This window comes from Lampetra fluviatilis, chromosome 16, assembly GCF_964198595.1.
Source record: "Lampetra fluviatilis chromosome 16, kcLamFluv1.1, whole genome shotgun sequence".
Classification (NCBI taxonomy): domain Eukaryota; kingdom Metazoa; phylum Chordata; class Hyperoartia; order Petromyzontiformes; family Petromyzontidae; genus Lampetra; species Lampetra fluviatilis.
This window is the reverse complement of record NC_136290.1, coordinates 12356413-12377723: the sequence shown is the minus strand read 5'-3', so window position 1 is coordinate 12377723 and position 21311 is coordinate 12356413. Positions and strand designations below refer to the sequence as shown.

The 21311-nt window shown below is 52.6% G+C and overlaps 2 protein-coding genes across 2 annotated transcripts in view; one reads left to right on the top strand and one right to left on the bottom strand.

Annotated features, from left to right (window-relative positions):
* Nucleotides 1-1133, bottom strand: part of LOC144936556 (phosphatidylserine synthase 2-like) — a 31730-nt gene extending 30597 nt beyond the window's left edge. Inside the window, exon 1 of the mRNA XM_078863751.1 lies at nt 510-1133. The gene's annotated coding sequence lies outside the window, so the exon portion shown is untranslated. The remainder of the gene's footprint in view (nt 1-509) is intronic.
* Nucleotides 1134-8635: 7502 nt separating this feature from the next.
* Nucleotides 8636-17386, top strand: LOC144936444 (synaptotagmin-12-like). Its single transcript, XM_078863495.1, has 7 exons — nt 8636-8669; nt 9778-9971; nt 12042-12476; nt 13377-13649; nt 14908-15028; nt 15685-15818; nt 16358-17386. The coding sequence occupies exons 1-7, from the start codon at nt 8636-8638 to the stop codon at nt 16628-16630; spliced, it is 1464 nt and encodes a 487-aa protein (XP_078719621.1). The 3' UTR covers nt 16631-17386.
* Nucleotides 17387-21311: the final 3925 nt, after the last annotated feature.

The following is a 21311-nucleotide window of genomic DNA, read 5'->3' as shown; positions in this document are numbered from 1 at the left end:
GCACAACACACACCACACATACACAACACTCACACACCATACACAACACACACAACACTCACACACCATACACATACCACACATACACAACATACACAGCATACACACCATACATACACACACCATACACACACCATACATACACACAACATACACAGCACACACACCACACATACAACAAAGATCACCCGTCTAGCCTCAACAGATTGTTGGGCCAAGTGCAGCGAGCGAAGTGTCGCGCCTCTGAATGTCGGGCACGGCACACGAGGGGAGGGGGGTGGGTGGCCAGCACCACGCCCGGCCGCCTTTGTCTCCCCCAGTGGCAACACGACGACACATGCCATCATCATCATCGCCACACAACTCAACAGCAGCGAGTGGAGGAGAGCGAGGAGAGTGAAAGAGAACCCCTTTGACCATCAACCAACACTCGCACACAACAACAACACCACCACCACACACACAACAACAACGCACACAACAACACCACACAACAACAACACACATACCTCTGGCGTCGACATCCACGCGTCAATCTTCTAATTATTGCTGCTGCTGTTGCTGTGTGTATGTTGAAGACTGCTGTGGTTGTTGTGTTCCCTTGCCCTGTGTGTATGTTGAAGACTGCTGCTGTGTTCACTTGCCCTGTGTGTATGTTGAAGACTGCTGCTGCTGCTGTGTGTATGTTAAAGACTGCTGCTGTGTTCCCTTGCCCTGTGTGTATGTTGAAGACTGCTGCTGCTGTGTGTATGTTGAAGACTGCTGCTGTGTTCCCTTGCCCTGTGTGTATGTTGAAGACTGCTGTTGTGTTCCCTTGCCCTGTGTGTATGTTGAAGACTGCTGCTGCTGTGTGTACTGTATGTTGAAGACTGTTGCTGCTTCTGCTGTGTATGCTGAAGACTGCTGCTGTTGTTGTGTGTATGCTGAAGACTGCTGCTGTGTTCCCTTGCCCTGTGTGTATGTTGAAGACTGCTGCTGTTGCTTTGTGTATGCTGAAGACTGCTGCTGCTTCTGCTGCTTCTGAGTGAGGCTTGCACGCAGCAGCGACAAGTTGCGAGGAGTGGGGGGGCTGCCTGCCTCTGGCCGAGCCGGTTTCTCAAACTCCGCTGCGCTGGAATGAGGCGCGCGGCTTCATGCGTCAGCGTCATTCTCCTCCCCCCCACCACCACACCCCACCACCACCACTCCCACACCACCACCACTCCCACACCACCACCACTCCCACACCACCACCACTCCCACACCACCACCACTCCCACACCACCACCACTCCCACACCACCACCACTCCCACACCACCACAATCACACCCCTCCCACCACTACCACCTCCACCACCACCATTCCCACACCACCACCACCACTCCCACACCACCACCACCACTCTCACACCACCACCACTCCCACACCACCACCATCACTCCCACACCACCACCACTCCCACCACCCCCCTCCCACACCACCCCCCCACCACTCCCACACCACCGCCACCACTCCCACCACCCCCCTCCCACACCACCCCCCCACCACTCCCACACCACCCCCCCACCACTCCCACACCCCCGCCACCACTCCCACCACCACCCTAACTCCCACCACACCACCACCATCACCCCCATCATCACCCCCATCATCACCCCATCACCCCCACTCCCACACCACCACCACACTCCCACCACTACACTACCTCCACCACACCACCACCATCACTCACACCATATCACCTCCACCATACCACCCCCACCACACCACACCCCCACCACACCCCCACCACACCGCCACCATCACCCCCACCACACCCATACCACACCACCATCTCCACCCCTACACCACACTCCCACCATCACCACCCCCACACCACACTCCCACCATCACTCCCACCACACCCCCACCACACCCCCACCACACCACCATCACCACCCCCACACCACACTCCCACCATCACTCCCACCACACCCCCACCACCATCACACCACCACACCACCACCACCACACCACACCACCACACCACACCCCCACACCACACTCCCACCATCACTCCCACCATCACTCCCACCACACCCCCACACCCCCACCACCACCACACCACACCACCACACCACCACACCACACCCCCACACCACACTCCCACCATCACTCCCACCACACCCCCACACCCCCACCACCACCACACCACACCCCCACCACACCACCACCACCCCCCACCTCCACAACCCCCACCCCCCTCTTAAGAGCCCCCCCCCCCAGCCCTTCCCTCCCTCCTCGGCCATAAGATGACTTTCGAGGGATTCCTTTTAAACGCGCAGGGCTTTGCCGACCAATATTACGATTCACAGTTCATTTTCCAGCCAGAATTCTAGGGATTCCATTACATAATCGATTCTCCTGGGTGAAACATCGGATGCAGTTGCAGGTTATAAACTCCCGGTGAGATGACGGAAGAGATGGAGATGGAATGAGAGGGGTACGGGATGAGACGGGCGTTTAGTGAGATGAGCGAGACAGCCGTAGATGTGGATACGAGACAGCCGTAGTTAAATGACTTAGTAGAGCTGCAGATAAGGTAGGGAAGCGATTGTACTTTCGCTACGCTGTCCCCACCTGAGGAAGGACGCTTGTGTTGCGCCCGAAACGTCGTGATTTAATTGAGTTTTCATTTATTTTATTTTTTACCTACGTGCCTTTACCGAAAAACCAAAGAGCATTCGATTGTTATGTAAATCTAGCGAAGTTTATTTGGATTTTAAGTCATGCTGATGTTTTGTTTTCCTATACTTTTTAAATATATATAAATCCGGGGACTCTTGAGCTACTTGGGACTCTACGGTTGCTGACGCCATGCAACACCTCTGTGCAAAGGCTACAAGTGTCATGTGGATATCTGTACACGCATATGGCTTCGTCAAAAATCCGCTTCCGCAATATTGTATGATTTCAATAGAAGAGCCAATGGCACCATTACATACGAGCCGATTGTATGAGTTTCCCAGACACTCAGAAATTCCATCAAATGACTCACTTCACCCCACCACCCACCCAAACACTCCATCAACCACTCACACAATCATCCACCCATCCACTTCACAAACCACTCACATAATCTAATCAACTGCTTACCCAACCACTCACACATTCATAAACCACCCACCTAACCATGAACACAAACAATCCTAAGACCACCCACTCAACCACTCACCCAACCACTTACCCACTTCACCAACCGCTCACCCAACCACTCACCCAACCGCTCACCCAACCACTCACACATTCACGAGCCACCCACCTAACCATAAACCCTCCTAAAACTACCCACCCAGGCGGTCACCCAACCACTCATCCACTTCACAAACCACTCACCCGACCACCCTGTCTCCTCGATCCCTGATCCTAAAACCACAAACTTGCACAAGTGCACGGGGGGCGGGGGTGAGAGGCCGAAACTAATATAGCCATGAAACTGTTTCACAGATAAGTCACAGTCACGCAAATCCTACACATGCCGACAAGCCAGTCCATTGAGCGAGCCGTGCTATTTCTTACGGAATTCCACTGCACACTGATAACAATGTTTGTTATAACCGTTGTTTTTATATTTCCTGGACAATATCGCCCAAGAACTGTAGAGATGTGGGCACTTGTGTTGGTGAGCTGCGTGTTGGTGAGCTGTGTGGTGAGTTTAGTATCTGTGTTGGTGAGCTGTGGTGAGTTTAGTACCTGTGTTGGTGAGCTGAGTGGTGAGTTTTGTATCTGTGTTGGTGAGCTGTGTGGTGCTAGTGAGCTGTGAGTGAGTTTAGTATCTGTGTTGGTGAGCTGTGTGGTGAGTTTTGTATCTGTGTTGGTGAGCTGTGTGGTGCTAGTGAGCTGTGAGTGAGTTTAGTATCTGTGTTGGTGAGCTGTGTGGTGAGTTTTGTATCTGTGTTGGTGAGCTGTGTGGTGTTGGTGAGCTGTGAGTGAGTTTAGTATCTGTGTTGGTGAGCTGAGTGGTGTTGGTGAGCTGTGAGTGAGTTTAGTATCTGTGTTGGTGAGCTGTGTGGTGTTGGTGAGCTGTGAGTGAGTTTAGTATCTTTGTTGGTGAGCTGTGTGGTGCTGGTGAGCTGTGAGTGAGTTTAGTACTGAGGTTGGTGAGCTGTGTGGTGAGTTTAGTATCTGTGTTAGTGAGCTGTGTGGTGTTGGTGAGCTGTAAGTGGCGTTAATTCTTAAATTCTGCTGGCCACGAGAGTGCTTCTGGAGGGTCTGCTGTGGTTTTGCTACTCCGGTGAAAGCGCATAGACTCCGGTGGTTGGTGGTGGTGATCCGGCGTGGCGAATTTAGTGGCTATTGGTTGAGCACGGTTGTCTACGTTGACGGTTCAACATACACACATTCGTAAGGACAGACATTCAAGAAAGCAGTCTTTCCGATGGACAAATCAATCAGTAGTCCACGGGCTCCCCCTGTTGGTCAATCTGATTAATCGTCCCCGGCTTTGGGTGATCGCTTTTTTACCCATTGTGTCTATCTATGTACTCCTTACCCATTGTTCGACCGTCTCAATTGTCTTGTTCACAATGCATTGTTCGCACCGTCTCAATTGTCTTGTTCACAATGCATTGTTCGCACCGTCTCAATTGCCTTGTTCACAATGCATTGTTCGTAGCGTCTCAATTGTCTTGTTCCCAATGCATTGTTCGCACCGTCTCAATTGCCTTGTTCACAATGCATTGTTCGTTCCGCCTCAATTGTCCCGTTCACAATGCATTGTTCGTTCCGTCTCAATTGTCCTCTTCACAATGCATTGTTCCTACCACCTCAATTGTCCCGTCCACAATGCATTGTTCGTACCACCTCAATTGTTCTGTTCACAATGCATTCATAATACAGGTTTTTGGGTTAGATCGTGTAAATATAAACATGTCGTTAAACCCGCCACCACCCGACACAGCCAATTAGTAATGTGTGTCACGTAAACAAAACGTGACAATTCGTTACTGGTAAGCACACTGGTGTGTTGGAGAGCTAAGCCACAACTTTTACAATCCGCGTACGACGTTTCGAGTTGTCTGCACCGTCTCAATTGTCTTGCTCAAAAAGCATTGTTTGTAGCGTTTGTCTCGTCTTTACTGTTTGACTCCGTACTGGTTCAGACGTTGTACTGCGACGTCTCGCTTGTAGTCTAGTGTCGTCTGTGCTGTCTCAGACACGATACTGCCTGTCTTGACTACTGGCTACATCGGTTGTAGGGTCTATTGTCAGATGCACTCTCTACCACCACCACCACCATGAGCTCCCAGCCCAAGTACCAAGCCGGAACAGCACACGAGGGAGCGAGTGGCCAGCACTACGCCCGACCGCCTTTGTCTTCCCCAGTGCTAATGTTGACACTGCACCAGGTACTCAAATTAGGCTGAGTCGACTTAGGGGAGGCCCAGGACAGGTTCAGATGACCGTCACTGCTGTTGGTGGCCGTGAGCGGAGAATCGAACTCGGGTGGCCGGGTTGGTGGCGCAGCGCGCTGACCACTGCGCGAAAACACATCCACACATCCACACACGCTACGCAATGGAACAAACGGCGTACAACATATAGAGCCACGTGTCCCCACACGCCCTGCATGGGCTTGCATTGCCCCGAGCAGCGGTCGGTACTTTCAAGGGCAGCCTGAGTTGCACTGGGTTCTCGGGGCAGCCCGGGTTGTTTTTGGCTTATACTTGTAGGAACCTCCTGGTTACACCAGCCCACAGGGGATTATTGTGTCCGTCCGTCCGTCGTGCAGGGAGGGGCTTGGTGGGGAGGGTGGGGCTGGGTGGGGGAGGGCTGGTCACCCCGTGGTGCTCTTATAAAACTCAACGCTTAACCTACTCACGCCGGCTTGTGCCCGCCCTCACAGTCAGGCATATTTGCGGAATACAGCACGCCGCCGTTGACCCTGGCCATTGACCGAGTAACCCAACGTTCCTACCAGCTCCCTCCGCAGGAATGTGTTTTGTGCAGCCCGGGTTGAAACTGAGTGCCATTTACCCAGGAAAATATTGACACATTGGGATGTGTGGCCAGATTCCATGAAGGAGTGGCCTGCTGTGTGTGGAAACCGGAGTTCCCGGAGAAAAATCAGCAAGCATACGACGAGGGGATAACACTCAAATGCTTCGCATATAATTATTAAAGAACCCACTTGCTGTACTGCCATCTCCTGACAATATCGCCGCCCAGCAGATTTGAGCGTTTCCAATAATTGTCAGTGATTAAACTACTGGCGGCGCATAGACGATCCACTGCTGGATGAATGGCTCCCTGCGCCGTGTCGCTCATGGAGGTCATTTGACCATACTTCACCACGCTGGTCAGTGCGTGTTGGTGAAGGGGGAGGCGAGGGACAGGAGCCTAGGATCTGAGCAGGTGTGACTGTCCACTGGTGTTAGCCGTGGATGGGAATCGAACTTATGTCACGGAGTTCGGAGTGCAGTGAGCAAACCACTGCACCACCGCTCCATCCCAAATATATTAAAGTGTGCCATATATTATTAAATAATTCGGCAATGGACAGACCGTGGCTGCTGATAACACAAACTACATTCATGGTCCGAAGAAAATATTCCATTCATAGAACAGCAATGAACACAACCTTATTTATTTATTTACATTCAGCTAACCTAACCCTTTATCCCTTAACCCTGACCCAAGCCCGCTAACACATTACACACACACAGGCGCGCAAGTCACAGTGATTTAAGCTGCCCGGCTCCAGAGATTTATGGTGGAATTGAATAAGGACACTTAATGAATTAGTTCCTCTAGTTTTCTGCCTCTCACCGCAAACCTTTCCCCCCCTCTCTCTCCCCCTCACCACTACCCCGTCTCTCTCGCCTTGCTTCGCAAGCAAAAGTGTATAATTGAACAGAGTGAGCGAGCGCGTGGCTCCGAACGACATTCGATAGCCCGAGCCTCATGGTACGAGTCGATGGGCTGAGGATTAAGTGCCCACCGTACTCTGAGTTACGCAAAAACAAATATTTAAAGTCACACGTTAAAAAAAAGCACAAAGCTCAGGCTAACATGATTATGATAATACTTGACATCCTTTATCAGTCCACTGCTGGATCGATCTGGGGTTGTTTGACCATACTTCACCACGCTGGTCAGTGTGGGACCGTGCTGAGACTCCTCGAGGGACTGGGTGCAGACGCTACACGGCGTTAGCCGTAGTCGGTACGCTTCATGACGCAATGCGCTTAGCCACTGCGTCACTCTCACCTCCAATTTATGACAACGCCCTTTACCTAGGAAAGCCTCAGCCAGCCCAAATGCTCTTTTTTCCCACGAGGGTTCTGCGTTAGCTTCGTGTGAAAGGAGACGAAACATCCTGGGAGAACACCCACCACACACACGGGGGGGGGGGGGGGGGCGCTAACGCTGCAAGCTCCACACAGATGGATGCAATCATCTATTTATTTACAGTACTGCATTTCAATTTCCTTGCCACCAAAGAACATTTCATTTGTGTTCACGTGTTTATTATACATTTAGTGATATGTAGTATACCCGGAAGTGGGAATGTCCTACTATAGGCTGTAACGTCACACTCCCAAGGTGGAAAAGTTACTTGGATCATTGAAGATGGAGATCGTACATCATGAATGTTGAAGGACACTTACGGTGATGTAGAAGTTCATGCTGACCCTGCCCCTATAAAAAAAACCTAATCAACCTCAGGGCCAAATGTTTTGGGTGATCGATATTCATAAGTTTAAATGTTTATGGTCCCCCCCCCCAGCTATAAGTATTGTATAGACTCACGCTTGCTTTAGCCATAACAGCCTCACTTGACTCTTACTCAGGAGGGTCCGGCTGAGCATTCGCAGTTGCACGCAATAACTGCTTTGCGTTATCCCGATTTGTTTTATTTGCAGGGTTTTTTTTCCTGATTTCTTTCAAATTTGGACCATGACACCGGCACGCAAAGGAATACTCTTCCGCAATGACGTCACTGGCTCTTTAACGTCCACGCAGTACGTTTCTGGTTAATCCACACACACACCGAAGTATTAATCAGGGCGGCCGCTGGGATTCGAACCGTGAACCTCGTGCAACAAGTGGCGAACGCGCTTCTGTTGGGTGCAACCGCGAGTGGCGGCCGAAGGAGGCAACGCGCCGCGGGGAGATGGGAGGCGACGACACCAACGCACGTGAAGGTGCTGCCCGAATTCGTTGCATCGCAGGACCCCGCAAAAAGGGGAATAGCGACGTCTTGCGCGGAGAAGGCCCCTCGTGCGGCGGTGGAAATTGATCATCGCCGATGATGTCGACGACGAAGCAACGACAGGGGTCGTGAAGTAATGACGACGCATCGCTTTTGAGATCTCAGGCCAGCCGCTGTGATATAACACAAGTCTCCGTCTCATCAGGGCTAATGGCCGTTTCGCATTCACTAATCGTGGACAGGCAATCCCATTAGCTCGCTCTCTCTCCCTCTCTCTTGGACGCAAATTCTGTCTATGTGAGCAGTCAGAACGGGCTTGCACCACCACCACCACCGCACTTTCCAGTGCCCCACTCCCCACCCCAGTCCAAGTGAACGCGGCTCATCTATAAAAGAGGGGCACGGAAGGGAGACCCAGGAGGAGTGCGGGGAATATCTGGCGGAAGAGCGAGGAGCCACTCATGGAGTCGCCAATTCTGTGGAACCACGAGAGCGGTGAGTTAACGATTTGTTGGCATTCGCCCACACGTCATCATCACGCCAAGCTTCAAGTATCACCATGAGTGAATTACCATCGTCATCCATAGTTTATTATGATCAGGAATTCGATATGAAAAGAAGTCTGTCATCGCGATGGCATCCGGATAACGGGGTTTGCTTTGAGAAAAAAGTTCACCATACGTACAACACTATCATCATGAATAGTTATCAGGTGGTGATCATAAGTCGGTCATCATCACGATGGTTCATTAGAATTAACTAATTACGATCATCATCATTAGACAAATAGATTTGAAAAATTAACATTTGATGATGTCGGGAAATGTGGTGTACTCCTTTAATATGTCGCTGTGCAGGCTAAGGTCGCCAAGCGTGTAGACTTGTAACATTCGCAAAACCTCTGAGCTACAATTTGGTCCGCAAGTTACAGTGCAGAAATTCGATTCTCGAATCCATCTGTGCGGGGGCTTTGCACGGCGAGTTTTCTCTGGGAACTTGGCTTTCCTGCCACGTACGGCGGCGCGCAATAAGTTATGCACTTGCGTGCGCACGTGAAACATGGAATTGTTGAAACATATCATTGCAAAACATTTTGGACTTAGTAGCTTTCCTGGATAAACAGTTGGCAGGACGATGGTGACATTTATTTAAAATAAAATGCTCCACAATTGTGGAATATTTCTACAGTATATATTTAAAAGGAATCTTCTTCTTTCGTATGGATGATGTAGATGCATAGCGACGACGACAATTTAACGTTCAGGTAGTTCAGGCAGATGACTGTGTGAGCGGAGTTGTATCGCTGCAATGTCTCCTTCGTATTTGTGAATCGGGGCATCGCGTCGTTCTACGTTGTCACCGTCCGTTCTGGATGACCACAGTCGCACACTGCCGGAGAGTTTTTAATTTTCAATTTGTGCATTAAGTATGGTTTAAAATTAATATATCAATACAACAAAATTATATATATATATCCATAAAGCACACAAAGTATGTGCCCCCCCCATCTGCCTGTGCCCCCCCCATCTGCCTGTGCCCCCCCCTCCTCTGCCTGTCCCCCCCCTCCTCTGCCTGTACCCCCCCTCCTCTGCCTGTGCCGTAGTGACTGAGAGGCCCGCGCGCTGGGAAGGCCTCGTGGTGGCCCTGGGCGCCGTGGCTCTGATCGTGACCGTCGCGACGAGCGCGTGGCGGCTGCTCCGCAAGGGCCGACGGCCGACCCCCGTGCCCTTCCCCAACTTCGATCACCGCTACCTAGAGGCCAAGTATGGCCGCGATGGGACCCGGCCCCACGGCAAGGTGAGTGACCCCCTTCCCTCCCCTTCCTCCCGTCGCCCCCCGACTCCCACCGCAGTAGCCTCTACAAATGTTGTCTCATATTCTTGGTTCTTTCCGTAAAGTCACGTAGAAGGGAAATAATAAAATAATTAAAAGAAAACTATACAATTCTCACGACGTTTCGATTGCAACACAAGCAATCGTCATCAGGTGTGAATAAAAAATGCTGTCTCGTCCTACTGCACTGGCACACTCTTACAATGTCTTGACAGCTTATGCCCTCCCACAATCAATGGTCCTCTTATTAATAGCGTATAATACCCTCTTGAAATGCCCTCTCACGTGAGCCAAGTCAATTGGAAAACCACTTTTTAAAAATTACGAGTTTTTTTGCACATTGGGTAACCAGGCTGAGGTCATCATCTCGCTCCAGTGACGCTCAGATTTGAACCCAGGGTCTCAGCAGTAGCCCATCTCGAGGTTCGCACGCCCCCCGCACCTCCCTCCAAGTAATTATCCAACGCAGCGGTGGCGTGGTGCGGTTGGCATTATAGAGCCCTGGTGCAACGAATGAAAATGTGCCCACCCCATGTCTGTCTCACTCACTCGTCGCCATACACTGCACTTGTAGCAATGCCCTCCAGAGATCCCATCTAGGAGGCGATTTGGCCAGAATGTCTTGGAAGGGGGTGGGAGGCCTCACACTTCAACCCCACCACACACGACCTGCAGTGGCGTACCCATTGACACTGCTGGGTAGACAGAGGCGAAGGGGATTGAAGAAGTTCTACAACAAACTAACCCACAATACCCCCCTTTGCATCAATGACAAGCAGGATCTCGTAGCGACATGACTAATGGGAGCAGCCGAGTTCCCCCCACTGGTGCCCTACGCGTTCACGCTCGTGCTGTGTGTATGCCCTGCATATGTTTGCCGGTTCTACCGCGTGTTGTTCGGTGATATGTCCGACGTTTCGTGACAAAGGTGCTGGAGAAGCTCCCAAAATACGGAGCGAAACGTTCGACTAACCCGCGGTACAACTCGGAAAACGCATCGGAGGCTTTTGAGTGGCGATCGAACAAAGACGGTCGCCGCGTCGCGTGGCGCTTCCAGATGCGCTTCTGCGGCCGTCTGGAACGCTCTTCCTTCCGATGTTAGGAAGCCACTGGAGCTATGCACTTTTAAATCATCTCGATTGAAAACATATTTAGTTAGAACTGCTTTTTGTCTTTAGCTTGTTGTCCTTCCCCCGTGCCTCCGATCGCTACAGTTGGTGACGTACGGTGTGAAAGAAGTTCATCGTACATATATCAGGGAACTGTTTGGATAAATATGGTTAGCTGGGCGTTTATGTCGCCATGGGTCATATGAAGCGAGGTCACGGGCCGTGTGTTGCCCACGGATCGCGGGTTCCTCACCCCTCTCATAGTCACTCTAAAGTGTCACTGCCAGAGCCTAATAACATGACTAAATAGCCACCGGGCACGAAGCGTCACAATTGCAGTAAAGTGTCAAACACCCACCGTTTGTATTTTTTGCACGCAAAAAAACCACCGCGAAAGTAGAGAGGGCGTCGTCAACACTCGGCCACAAGGCATCGACGGCGGATCGAGTTGGCAGGCGAAGGAGCGGGCGGAATGCCCGGCAACACCACCCCAGCCCTTTCTTCTCTAGCTCGCCAATTATCCCCGGGGGGGGGGGTTACCCAATGCAGAACAGTGCTGCTGGAACACGGTGGCCGTTTCTTTCACGTAGAAATTCAAACGAGAAGCCACCCTCTGGGGCAATTTGTAAGCGCGGATTTCAAGCGCCAAAAACGCCCGCCCGCCGTGCCCGTTAGGCACGCGCTCTGAGTGCTCAGTTTATTGGATTTGTTTCGCCGATTTGCCCGGCGATTTTCGCACGGCAGATCCGTGGTGCGCGAGCACCGCAGCAGCAGCGACAAAACACAACAGACAAAAACACCAACGTCGTCTTGGGCACCGATCACTGCGGCCTTCATCCCAACTTGTCCCGGGATCCCACAGTGCTGGACTCAAGATTGATACCGCTGTGTGCACCCCCCATCCACCCTCCTCCTCCTCCCACAGCGTCCATCCTTTGACGAGTCTGCGGACCGCTGGTACGAGACCGGGGTGCGCCGCGCCTGCGCGACATCCCCTCTGCGCGTCCTCTTCTTGCGCCACGGCTACGAGGCGATGGACGGCTCCGCGGGCCGGGCGCGAGGCCCCACGCCGCTCTCGCGCTCCGCCTCCGCCGACTCCGTCTCCTCCGTGTCCTCCGTGGCGCCCGACTTCGGCTTTCAAGACGACGGCGGCGGCGGCGGCGAGATGGGGGAGTGCGATCCCAGGGTGGAGGTGGCCGTGCAATGCGGGCAGGGGGAGCGAGGCGGTGGCGGTGGCTCGGAGCTGCGGGTCGCGTTGCTCGGAGCGCGCGGCTCCGTGGACGCAGCCGAGGCTCCGTGGAGGGTCCGGCTCACGCTGCTGGGGCAAAGCGGAGCCACTCACCTGGGCGACAGCGCGCAGGTGAGTGGCGAGGTGTGGCGAGGCGGTGTGACGTGTGGTTCTAGATGTGAAGCTTTCGAGACTGCAAGGATTCATATTCTTAGGTGTTTTCGGTAAAGTCACGTAGGTAAAACATTAAAATTAATAAAAGTAAAATAAAAAATATCGTGCTGTGACGGTTCCACCTGAAGACGGAAGCTTGTGTTGCCTCCGAAAGGTCGTGATTTTTATTTTATTTTTATTTTACTTTTATTAATTTAAAATTTTTACCTACGTGACTTTACCGAAAAAAACCTAAGAATGTGACGTGTGGTGTTTGATGAGGGTGGACGGACGTACAGTTGAGTGTGTGTGGCAGTGCGGTCAGGTGTGGTGAGGTGTGGATGACCGAACAGGTAAGTGGGGAGGTGCGATGATGGGCGGCTGTGATGTGGTGAGGTGTGGTGCGATGCGGTGTGATGCAGTGGGATGTGGTGAGGTGGGACTTGAAGGGATTTGGTTGGACTGTACAGGTGAGCAGTTGATTCGCTGGTATGTAATGCGGTGAGGAGTGGTGAGGCTTGTGTGAGATGTGGTTCGATGTGTGTGGACAGAATGCAGGTGAGTAAATGTGGTGAGGTGAGATGATGATTCGAGTGATAGCGATCGAGGCATCGTTTCAATGATCTCAGAATTTTTTTTGCGTAAACATTTTGTGCAACGGAGTCTGCTTCTTTGACGATGTCCACGGTTATACCATCTGGGCCAGGGGTCCTTCCCTTTGTTTATACTGTACAGTGCTGCGAAGGGCAGAGTTGACTTATTCAAATGTAACACTCGGAAGGTCTTCACCTTCATCTGGGAGAGGCGGTCACGATTCCTCGTCCTTACGAGCAATGCGCAAACGAAATCACCCACCCTCCCACCCACCCACGCGCGCAGATCTCAGCTGCAGATCCCCCAAACTCGACCGTGGAGCTGGACCAGGAGTTCTCGGTGACGATGGAAGAAGGCGACCTGCAGCAAGGCCGCCTCCACCTCTCCGCCGTGCGGTGTGAGGGTGAGGCCGGAGTGGGCTCCGGGGGACACCGCGGGCGATCGCGGGAGTCCGGAGACCCCGGGGGTCGCCCGCCAGAAGCGCAGCTGCACCTCTCTGAATTGGAACTCCACGTTGCGCCGTTCGTCAGCTGGCTCTTCCTGCGCAAGTCTGGCCAGGCGAGGGCGCTGCGAGCCTGTGGGACGTTGGGTTGTCACGAGATATTATTATACATATATTTGTTGTTATTCACAATCATCATCGGCCATGGTCCAATATACTGCCTGGGCCGCCCCAAGCCCCGAATCCATCTCTCACGATCTCGAGATGCATTGATCCACCTCGCAGCTTCACGCGAGCTGATTTCGTCGCTTCCTTGCTGGACGTCCCCTGGGACGCGTTCCGTGTCACCTTTATGGCCACTCCTCGTCACGATTCTTCACCATCCGCCATCGTCTCCTGCCCGAGGCCACTTTTATTAACCTTGAACCTTTGTGCGTTCTCCAACCCGTGCATTCCTCGTTCCGTCTTTCGATGTCATTGTTCGTTCCGTCTCTCGATGTCATTCCAAGCGACATTATCTCCACGCTTCTTTGCGCACTTTTCAGTTTATCAGTCCCACCCCCCTCCCCATCAATGCCCACGTTTCTCCTCCATTCATTACACCACTTAGTAAGCACTGTTTAAATCCTTAATGTTGTCACAAACGATATACAATTCAACGATGTGACTCTTACACACCTGTCAACCCCTTATCAGTGCCCTACCTTATTACAGACCAATTCAGATCTTATTGGTCACCCCGTGCCATTATAAGTCTCAATGTTCAAAGTCCCATCACAAGAGAGAAACACAAACAAATAGACAACTATTTTTTACCCGCATCGAAACAACTGTACGCCGTTTTGACCTGAACACTCAATTTCCCTCTACAAGAATATGGTTAATCCGTATGGGTTGACAGGTATGTTCTTATCACGATAACCGTTGCATGTAACTTCTTTAATTTTCTCACATCGTTGTTGCATTTTATTGTTGTGTGCCCTTCCGTCCGTCCAGTACAAATAACGATGACTTATTTTTCCCCTCGTCTCTGCTCCCATCTGGGCGCCACGGTGGCTAGGAGATGTTAACTACCTCGCCTGGTGTGCAGGAGGTTGTGGGTTCGATCCCGACCCTGACGCCTTGTTGTACATTTTGGAGTTTGCGTGTCTCTCCCCTATTCTCCGGGTCCTCCGGTTTCCCCCCCCCTCTCCACATTTTTGAATCAACGTCACGCATTCAGAGTATTTGGCTCCTGTAAGTTTCCACGTGACGATAAGCCACTTAGTTGAGGCCCATTGAGCAGCTCAGTGGGCCTTACCTGGTAAAATAAAAATATAGTTATAGAGTTTATACCCCTTCCGACCCCTTCCAACACCCCCCCCCACCCCCCAGGCGGCCGAGCGCTGTGGAGACATCCGCCTCTCGCTGAATTACCTCCCCACAGCGGAGCGGCTGACCGTGGTGGTGGTGAAGGCGCAGCATCTCGTGTGGCTGGGGCACAAGGCTTCTGCCGGTGGGCAGGGGGGGGGACGCGCAGCCTGGGGGTGCAGGGGAGAGTCGGCATCTCTCCCTCCACACGCCCTACCCCCCCCCCCCCCACTAATTAACTCTGTATGCAGGAGAGTATGGAGCCAATCGACTGCAGTTCAACAGTGAAATCCATCTTGATTTGAGGCTTTCGTGGCTGCAGGAATTCATACTCTTTGGTTCTTTCGGTAAAGTCACGTAGGTAGAAATTAATTAAAATAAAACAAATCACGACGTTTCGATTGCAACACAAGTAATCATCACCAGGTGGGAAAACCACAGCAATATATATTTTTCATTATGGATGATATTGGTCGCGAAAGCCTACGTGTTAAACTGGTCGTGTTCAATTCTCGCTCACGGCCAACACCAGTGATGCTTATCTGAACCGGTCCTGGGCCTCCCCTAGGTCGACTCGGCCTCAAATGAGTACCTGGTACGGTTTTAAACATTGCCACTAGGGAGACAAAGGCGGCCGGGCGTGGTGCTGGTCACCCATCCCCCCCCCCATGTGCCGTTACGGCCTTCATTCAGTGCTCGCTAACAGCACTTGCCCCAATAGTCTGTTAAGGCTATACGGGGTTGTGCGGTGGAGTGTTGGTGGTGTTATTTATTGTGGTGGTGGTGTCCCACTGCGCGCAGACCCCTACGTGAAGGTCTACCTGCTGCAGGGGGGGCGCAAGGTGAGCAAGGTGCGCACCGCTGTGCGCAAGGACGAGAGGAGCCCAGTCTACAACGAATCCTTCACGTTCAGCGTGCCGCGCGCTTGCCTCCCCGTGAGCCTCACTCCGCACAGCACACACACACACGTGCACACACACACACGTACACACACACACACACACGTACACACGTACGTACACACACACGTACCCACACACCTACACACACACCTACACACACGTACACACACACACGTGCACACACACACACGTGCACACACACACGTACGTACACACGTACGTACACACACACACGTACACACGTACGTACACACACACCTACACAAACACGTAGACACACACGTACCCACACACCTACACACACGTACACACACCTACACACACGTACACACACGTACACACACATACGCACGTACACACACACACGGTGGTGAGGTTTACACACCGCGCCAAGTACTCATTTCAGGCTGAGTCGACCTAGGGGAGGCTCAGGAATCGGTTCAAATAACCGTCGGTGGCGTTGAGCCGTGAACGGGAATAGAACTCGGGTCGCCGGGTTCATAGCGCAGCGCGCTAACCGCTACACCACCGCCCCCCATCTCTCCCCCCCCACCATCTCCCGCCGACCACAGCACGTGTGCGTGCGCGTGACCGTGGCTGAGCGCGCGCCCGGCACGGGGGGCCGTGCCGAGGTCGTTGGGCACGTGGTGCTGGGCCCGCGGAGTCGCGGAGCAGCGCTGGCCCACTGGACGGCCGTGCTGGCGTCGCCCCGCAGGGCCGTGGCCGCGTGGCACGCGCTCATCCGGGGCCCGCCGGACGCGTCGGCCGAAGGGGCCCAAGGCCACCCGCAGCAGAGCGGGGGCCAGGCCTCGATCATCGGCAACACCGATGACCTGCTCTGCTAGTGCGGTTTACCGCCGCCGCCGCCGTCATCATCATCACCACCACCACCACCTCCGATTAGCACGGTTGGCTACGTACGGTGCGAAAGAAGTTCAACATTCCCCGTACATACTCGACGATGTGTTAGCATGGTTGCATTATCGCATCGTCGTAGTCTTCGTCATCGTCACGATCACTGTAGATATCGGCGCTTATCAGTCATGGTGTCATCATGCGGCATCAGCGGCACCGCCATCCGTCTTCATCATCATCATCTCCACCTCGATCAGCAGCAACAGGAGGGGGCGACACAAGTCGGTGGCTGCAGATACATTCATCACGTTCGTCCACGGCAACCAGCATCGGATGCGGCAACAGTAGCAGTATTGTCAGTGAGAGTCATATTAACAATAATCACCATCATCACCATCATCAGCACGACCAGCACCAGCACCGGGTGGAGTAGCAGCAGCATTCTTAGTGACATCATCATCAACATCATCAACATCATCAACTTGATCATCATCAACATCATCATCAGCAGCAGCATCCACAGCAGATGTATCAATAGGATGCTCACCACTCATCATCGTCATGAGCAGTAGTATGATCATTCATTCACAATATCACCAACAATAAAAGCAGCAGCTGCATCATCATCATCGTCGTGATGGTGGCACAGCTCTGTAATTTAAATTATTTTAAAGATGCGCGTTATACATCTTGCCCACCGAAAAGACAAACAAGGTGGTGTCTGCATCAATAAAAATATGACATTATCCACTGTTAATCAATATTGTGTTATCCATCATTCATTTAACTGCTACAATCTCACCTACCATGATCCATCCATAAAATAACTTGGGATAATAAAGTTTCTTACAACCTCTATTCAATCCACTCCTGGATGAAAGCCTCCCCCATGCAGTGTCAATCGAGGGGGTGGGGGGTGGTGGGGGGGGTTGACCATACTTCACATTGGTCAGTGGGGGTTGGCGAAGGGTTGAAAACCCAGCACCGGATTCAGACGTCACTCGCTACACGCACACAGATAAACAGACTGCCACCTATATCTGTCCACCCATAAACATATATACATACAAGTAGATATACAATCCATTAGCCGCACGGCTCTGTGGCCATGCATTATTATAATTATTACACTGGTCAACCTGAGGACGGCTGCTTGCGTTGTGGCCGAAACGTCGTGAGAATTGTATTTTATTATGTTTTATTTTTATTATTTTATTATTTCCCTTCTACGTGACTTCATCGAAAGAACCAAGAAGAAGAAAAAACACATACTCTGTTAATAAATGCATTGTCCTTGAAACTGATTGGTCCACCCTAGATGGAGCTTTCTTTCGAGCCTAGTCTCAAACGGTGTTAGACCAGAGGACGTCAAAAAGCTGTCTCTGGTGTGGACCAATCAGTTTCAAAGACAATGCATATATGATCAACCCTTATTAATTGGCTGTGTCGGGTGGTGGCGGGTTTAACGACACAGTTATATATTTACGCAATCTAACCCCCCCTCCCCCCATTATGCACTTTCATCCTTTCCGACCGCGTTTTCACACAAACCCCTAATCGCGTGAAACCACTCTACGTGTACCCAACCACTGTTTGATTGGTCAAGCCTCCCGTAAAAAATCACGTGGCTTCCACGTGGCCACTCCCACTCCGCATCCCTCCACCGCCCCCTGTGAAAACAGACGCTGCTCCGTGCGATGCCCTGATGTAGCAACCTTCTTCCTCCCTATCCTCATCTTTCTCGACCCCTTGGTTCCGTGTTTCCCAATCGTTTTCCTACCTCTTCCCTCCCATTTCCCATTATTTTATTCATCTCTTTTTCCGCTTACAGTTTTCTTCTCCCCGTACATCATATCCTCGACTCTACCGCGCTTCCTGTGAACGTGCCATGGGTTTAAATGTTGCTAGTTGCCCCTATAGCCCATGAGCCAATGGGCCGTTGGGCGGTAACACGTGGGATCGTAAATGCTGCTCGTCTCCGCCATAGGCGGTGTGCATCATGGGCAGAAAGCTTCGCGCAACGAGCGTCTCTGCTTTACACTCCGTCGACGTCTCACGCAGTTTCTACACCCTTTATAATCGACAGCTATACAGCTCTACCACCACGCGTATGACCGTGACGATCCACTCACATTATTTGAGATCTAGGGGCAATAAACGCTTCGGGAAATGTCACGTTGAAAGTTTGAACCCGCCCTAGGGCGCAGAGCAGTTAATCGATTCCCCACGACGCGTGTGTCACCACCACGTGTCGACCAATGTCCTGTCGATGGACGTTGTGTAGTTGGTGGGTTGGGTTGGGGGGTATGAGCCGCCTGGGCCGCGTGGAACATTTGCTAAGAATAGCGCGAAGTCGCAAAAACGAGCGAATTTGCTCGTTGCTCCCACGTCAGCCCCGCGAGTCAACGGCGCCGTGCGGGTCGTCTGCCAACGACTCATCGAGACGCAGCGAGTAGCACTTGTGAAAGCCGGCACGGCACACGTGGGGGTGGGTGGACAAAACTAAGCCCAGCCGCCTCTGTCTCCCCAGTGGTGATGTTTACACAGCGCAACAGAGACCCACGTCGTGAGCGTGAATGGAACTCGGGTCGCCGGGTTCGTAGCGGAGTGCACTAACCACGACACCACCGCTCTCCATTATACACACAAAGACAAAGATCCCCCGTATAGCCTGAACAGACTGTTGGGGCAAGGGCCGTTAGCGAGGACCTATGAAGGCTGGCACGGCATACGTGTGGGTGGGTGGCGAACACCACGCCCGGCCGCCTTTGTCTCCCCAGTGGTGATGTTTGCGCAGCGCACAAGGTACTCATCTCAGACAGAAGTCGACCTAGTAGCAATGAGAGGGAATCGACCTCGGTTCGTAGCGCTGCGCGCTAACTGCTACGCTACACACATCTCGTTCTCGTCTACTGCTGCACACGATGTGGAACTCCCCCCCCAGTCTCCCACACTGTTGACTTCTCCCCCCCCCCCCTCTCCAGGTGTAGACTTCGGACTTTCCTCTTGTCTGCCTATGCCCGACCATGTCCGAATATAAAATAAAAGAAGCAAAATACTTACAAACAATACGACATGTACGCATCCTCTTCCCTGTGACTCACGCGTCCGATTACTTTTACGCAGCAAACACTCACCACTGCACGTTGAGGAAAAACGTAAAAAAAATGCAAATTGCAAAAGTTGTGCGTATGTGCGTATGTGTGTGCGTGCGTGTGCGTGCGTGCGTGTGCGTGCGTGTGTGTAGTGTAGCGGTTAGCGCGCTGCGCTATGAACCCGGCGACCCGGGTTCGATTCCCGCTCACGACCAACACCAGTAACGATTATCTGAACCGGTCCCGGGCTTCCCCTAGGTCGACTCAGCCTCAAATGAGTACCTGGTGCGGTGTGTAAACATCGCCACTAGGGAGACAAAGTCGGTCGGGCGTGGTGCTGGCCACCCACCCCCTTGTGTACCGTTCCGGCCTTCATAGGTGCTCGCTAACAGCACTTGCCCCTACAGTCTGTTAAGGCTACATGGGGGATCTTTGTCTTTTATCTTTGTGTAGCCTCGCTCCTGGCACGTCGCGGCGCGCACCTTGCGCCTCGAGTGACCCACCCAAGGTTTGGCAGCCACGAAACGGATTACGTTGGGGGCGGTCAAGAAAACTCCAAACAGGTTGCTGGGTGCCCTGCACGCTACCTACTCCCACGTGTCGTACCGTATGGGAGCCATACTCACATTCACTCAACCTGGACACGGTTCGGACATTTTAATTGCTGTCAGGGCCCCATGCTGTGATGCTCGTGAAGGACGTTGCTGCTGAGCAGTTGGAGGCAGTCACCCTCCAGCAACAACGGAGGGTAGAGGAGCGACGCTCACAACAACGAGCGGATCGCCGGGCGGATAAAATGCAGCAAGTTGGCACGGTAGGGGTACAGCTGGTGCATCTTAAGGTAATCTCAGTCAACCGATCCATGGCACCTGGGTCTGTCCCGAGACCTCTTGTCAGCGAGCCTTCGACACTTCACGTGGCCTCAAAGTGCACCTGGCCTCGCACAGACGCCGTGGTGACGTCGCCGTGACTCTGTGGCGAATGGCGGGGTGTCGGTATTGAAGGGAGCTTCGATTCCCGCTCACCGCCAACACTATTTACGACTATCTAAACCGTTCGAAGGCCTCCCCTAAGTCGACTCAGCCTCAAATGAGTAGCTAATGCGGTGTGCAAACATCGCCACGATGGGAGACAAAGGCGGCCGGGCGTAGTGCTGGCCATAGGTGCATCGCTAATAGCACTTGCCCCAACAATCTGCTCAGGCTACACGGGGACTCTTTGTCTTTGTGCAGTCTCCAGCTAGTATTATTATTATTATTCTCGCCATCTTCTCTGCTACGAGGAAGGGAGGGCCCCCATGCCCCCAACACATCGCCTCTTATCATCTCGATTTTCCCGGTCTCTTTTACGGCGGGGGTTATTGCCTGAGCGTGTCAAGTTGTCGTGGATGACGTGGTGAGGAATGAGTTTCGGGGGTGGGGGGGGGTTGAGCTCACTACACCCACTGGCTTGCCGGAGCGCGTGGGGTAGACGCGACTTTCCGGCCCGATTGTTCCCGAGTCGGTGTTGAGCGCCTCCGATTGTTACAGCCGCGTCGAGCCCGGAACAACAACAAAAAACCCCACAAGAAGACTTG

Coding starts and splice junctions, on each gene's coding strand:
- LOC144936444 (XM_078863495.1), top strand. CDS start 8,636: ATGGAGTCGCCAATTCTGTGGAACCACGAGAGCG. Junction 9,972..12,041: donor GGACCCGGCCCCACGGCAAG/GTGAGTGACCCC, acceptor CTCCTCCCACAG/CGTCCATCCTTTGACGAGTC. Junction 15,819..16,357: donor TGCCGCGCGCTTGCCTCCCC/GTGAGCCTCACT, acceptor CGCCGACCACAG/CACGTGTGCGTGCGCGTGAC.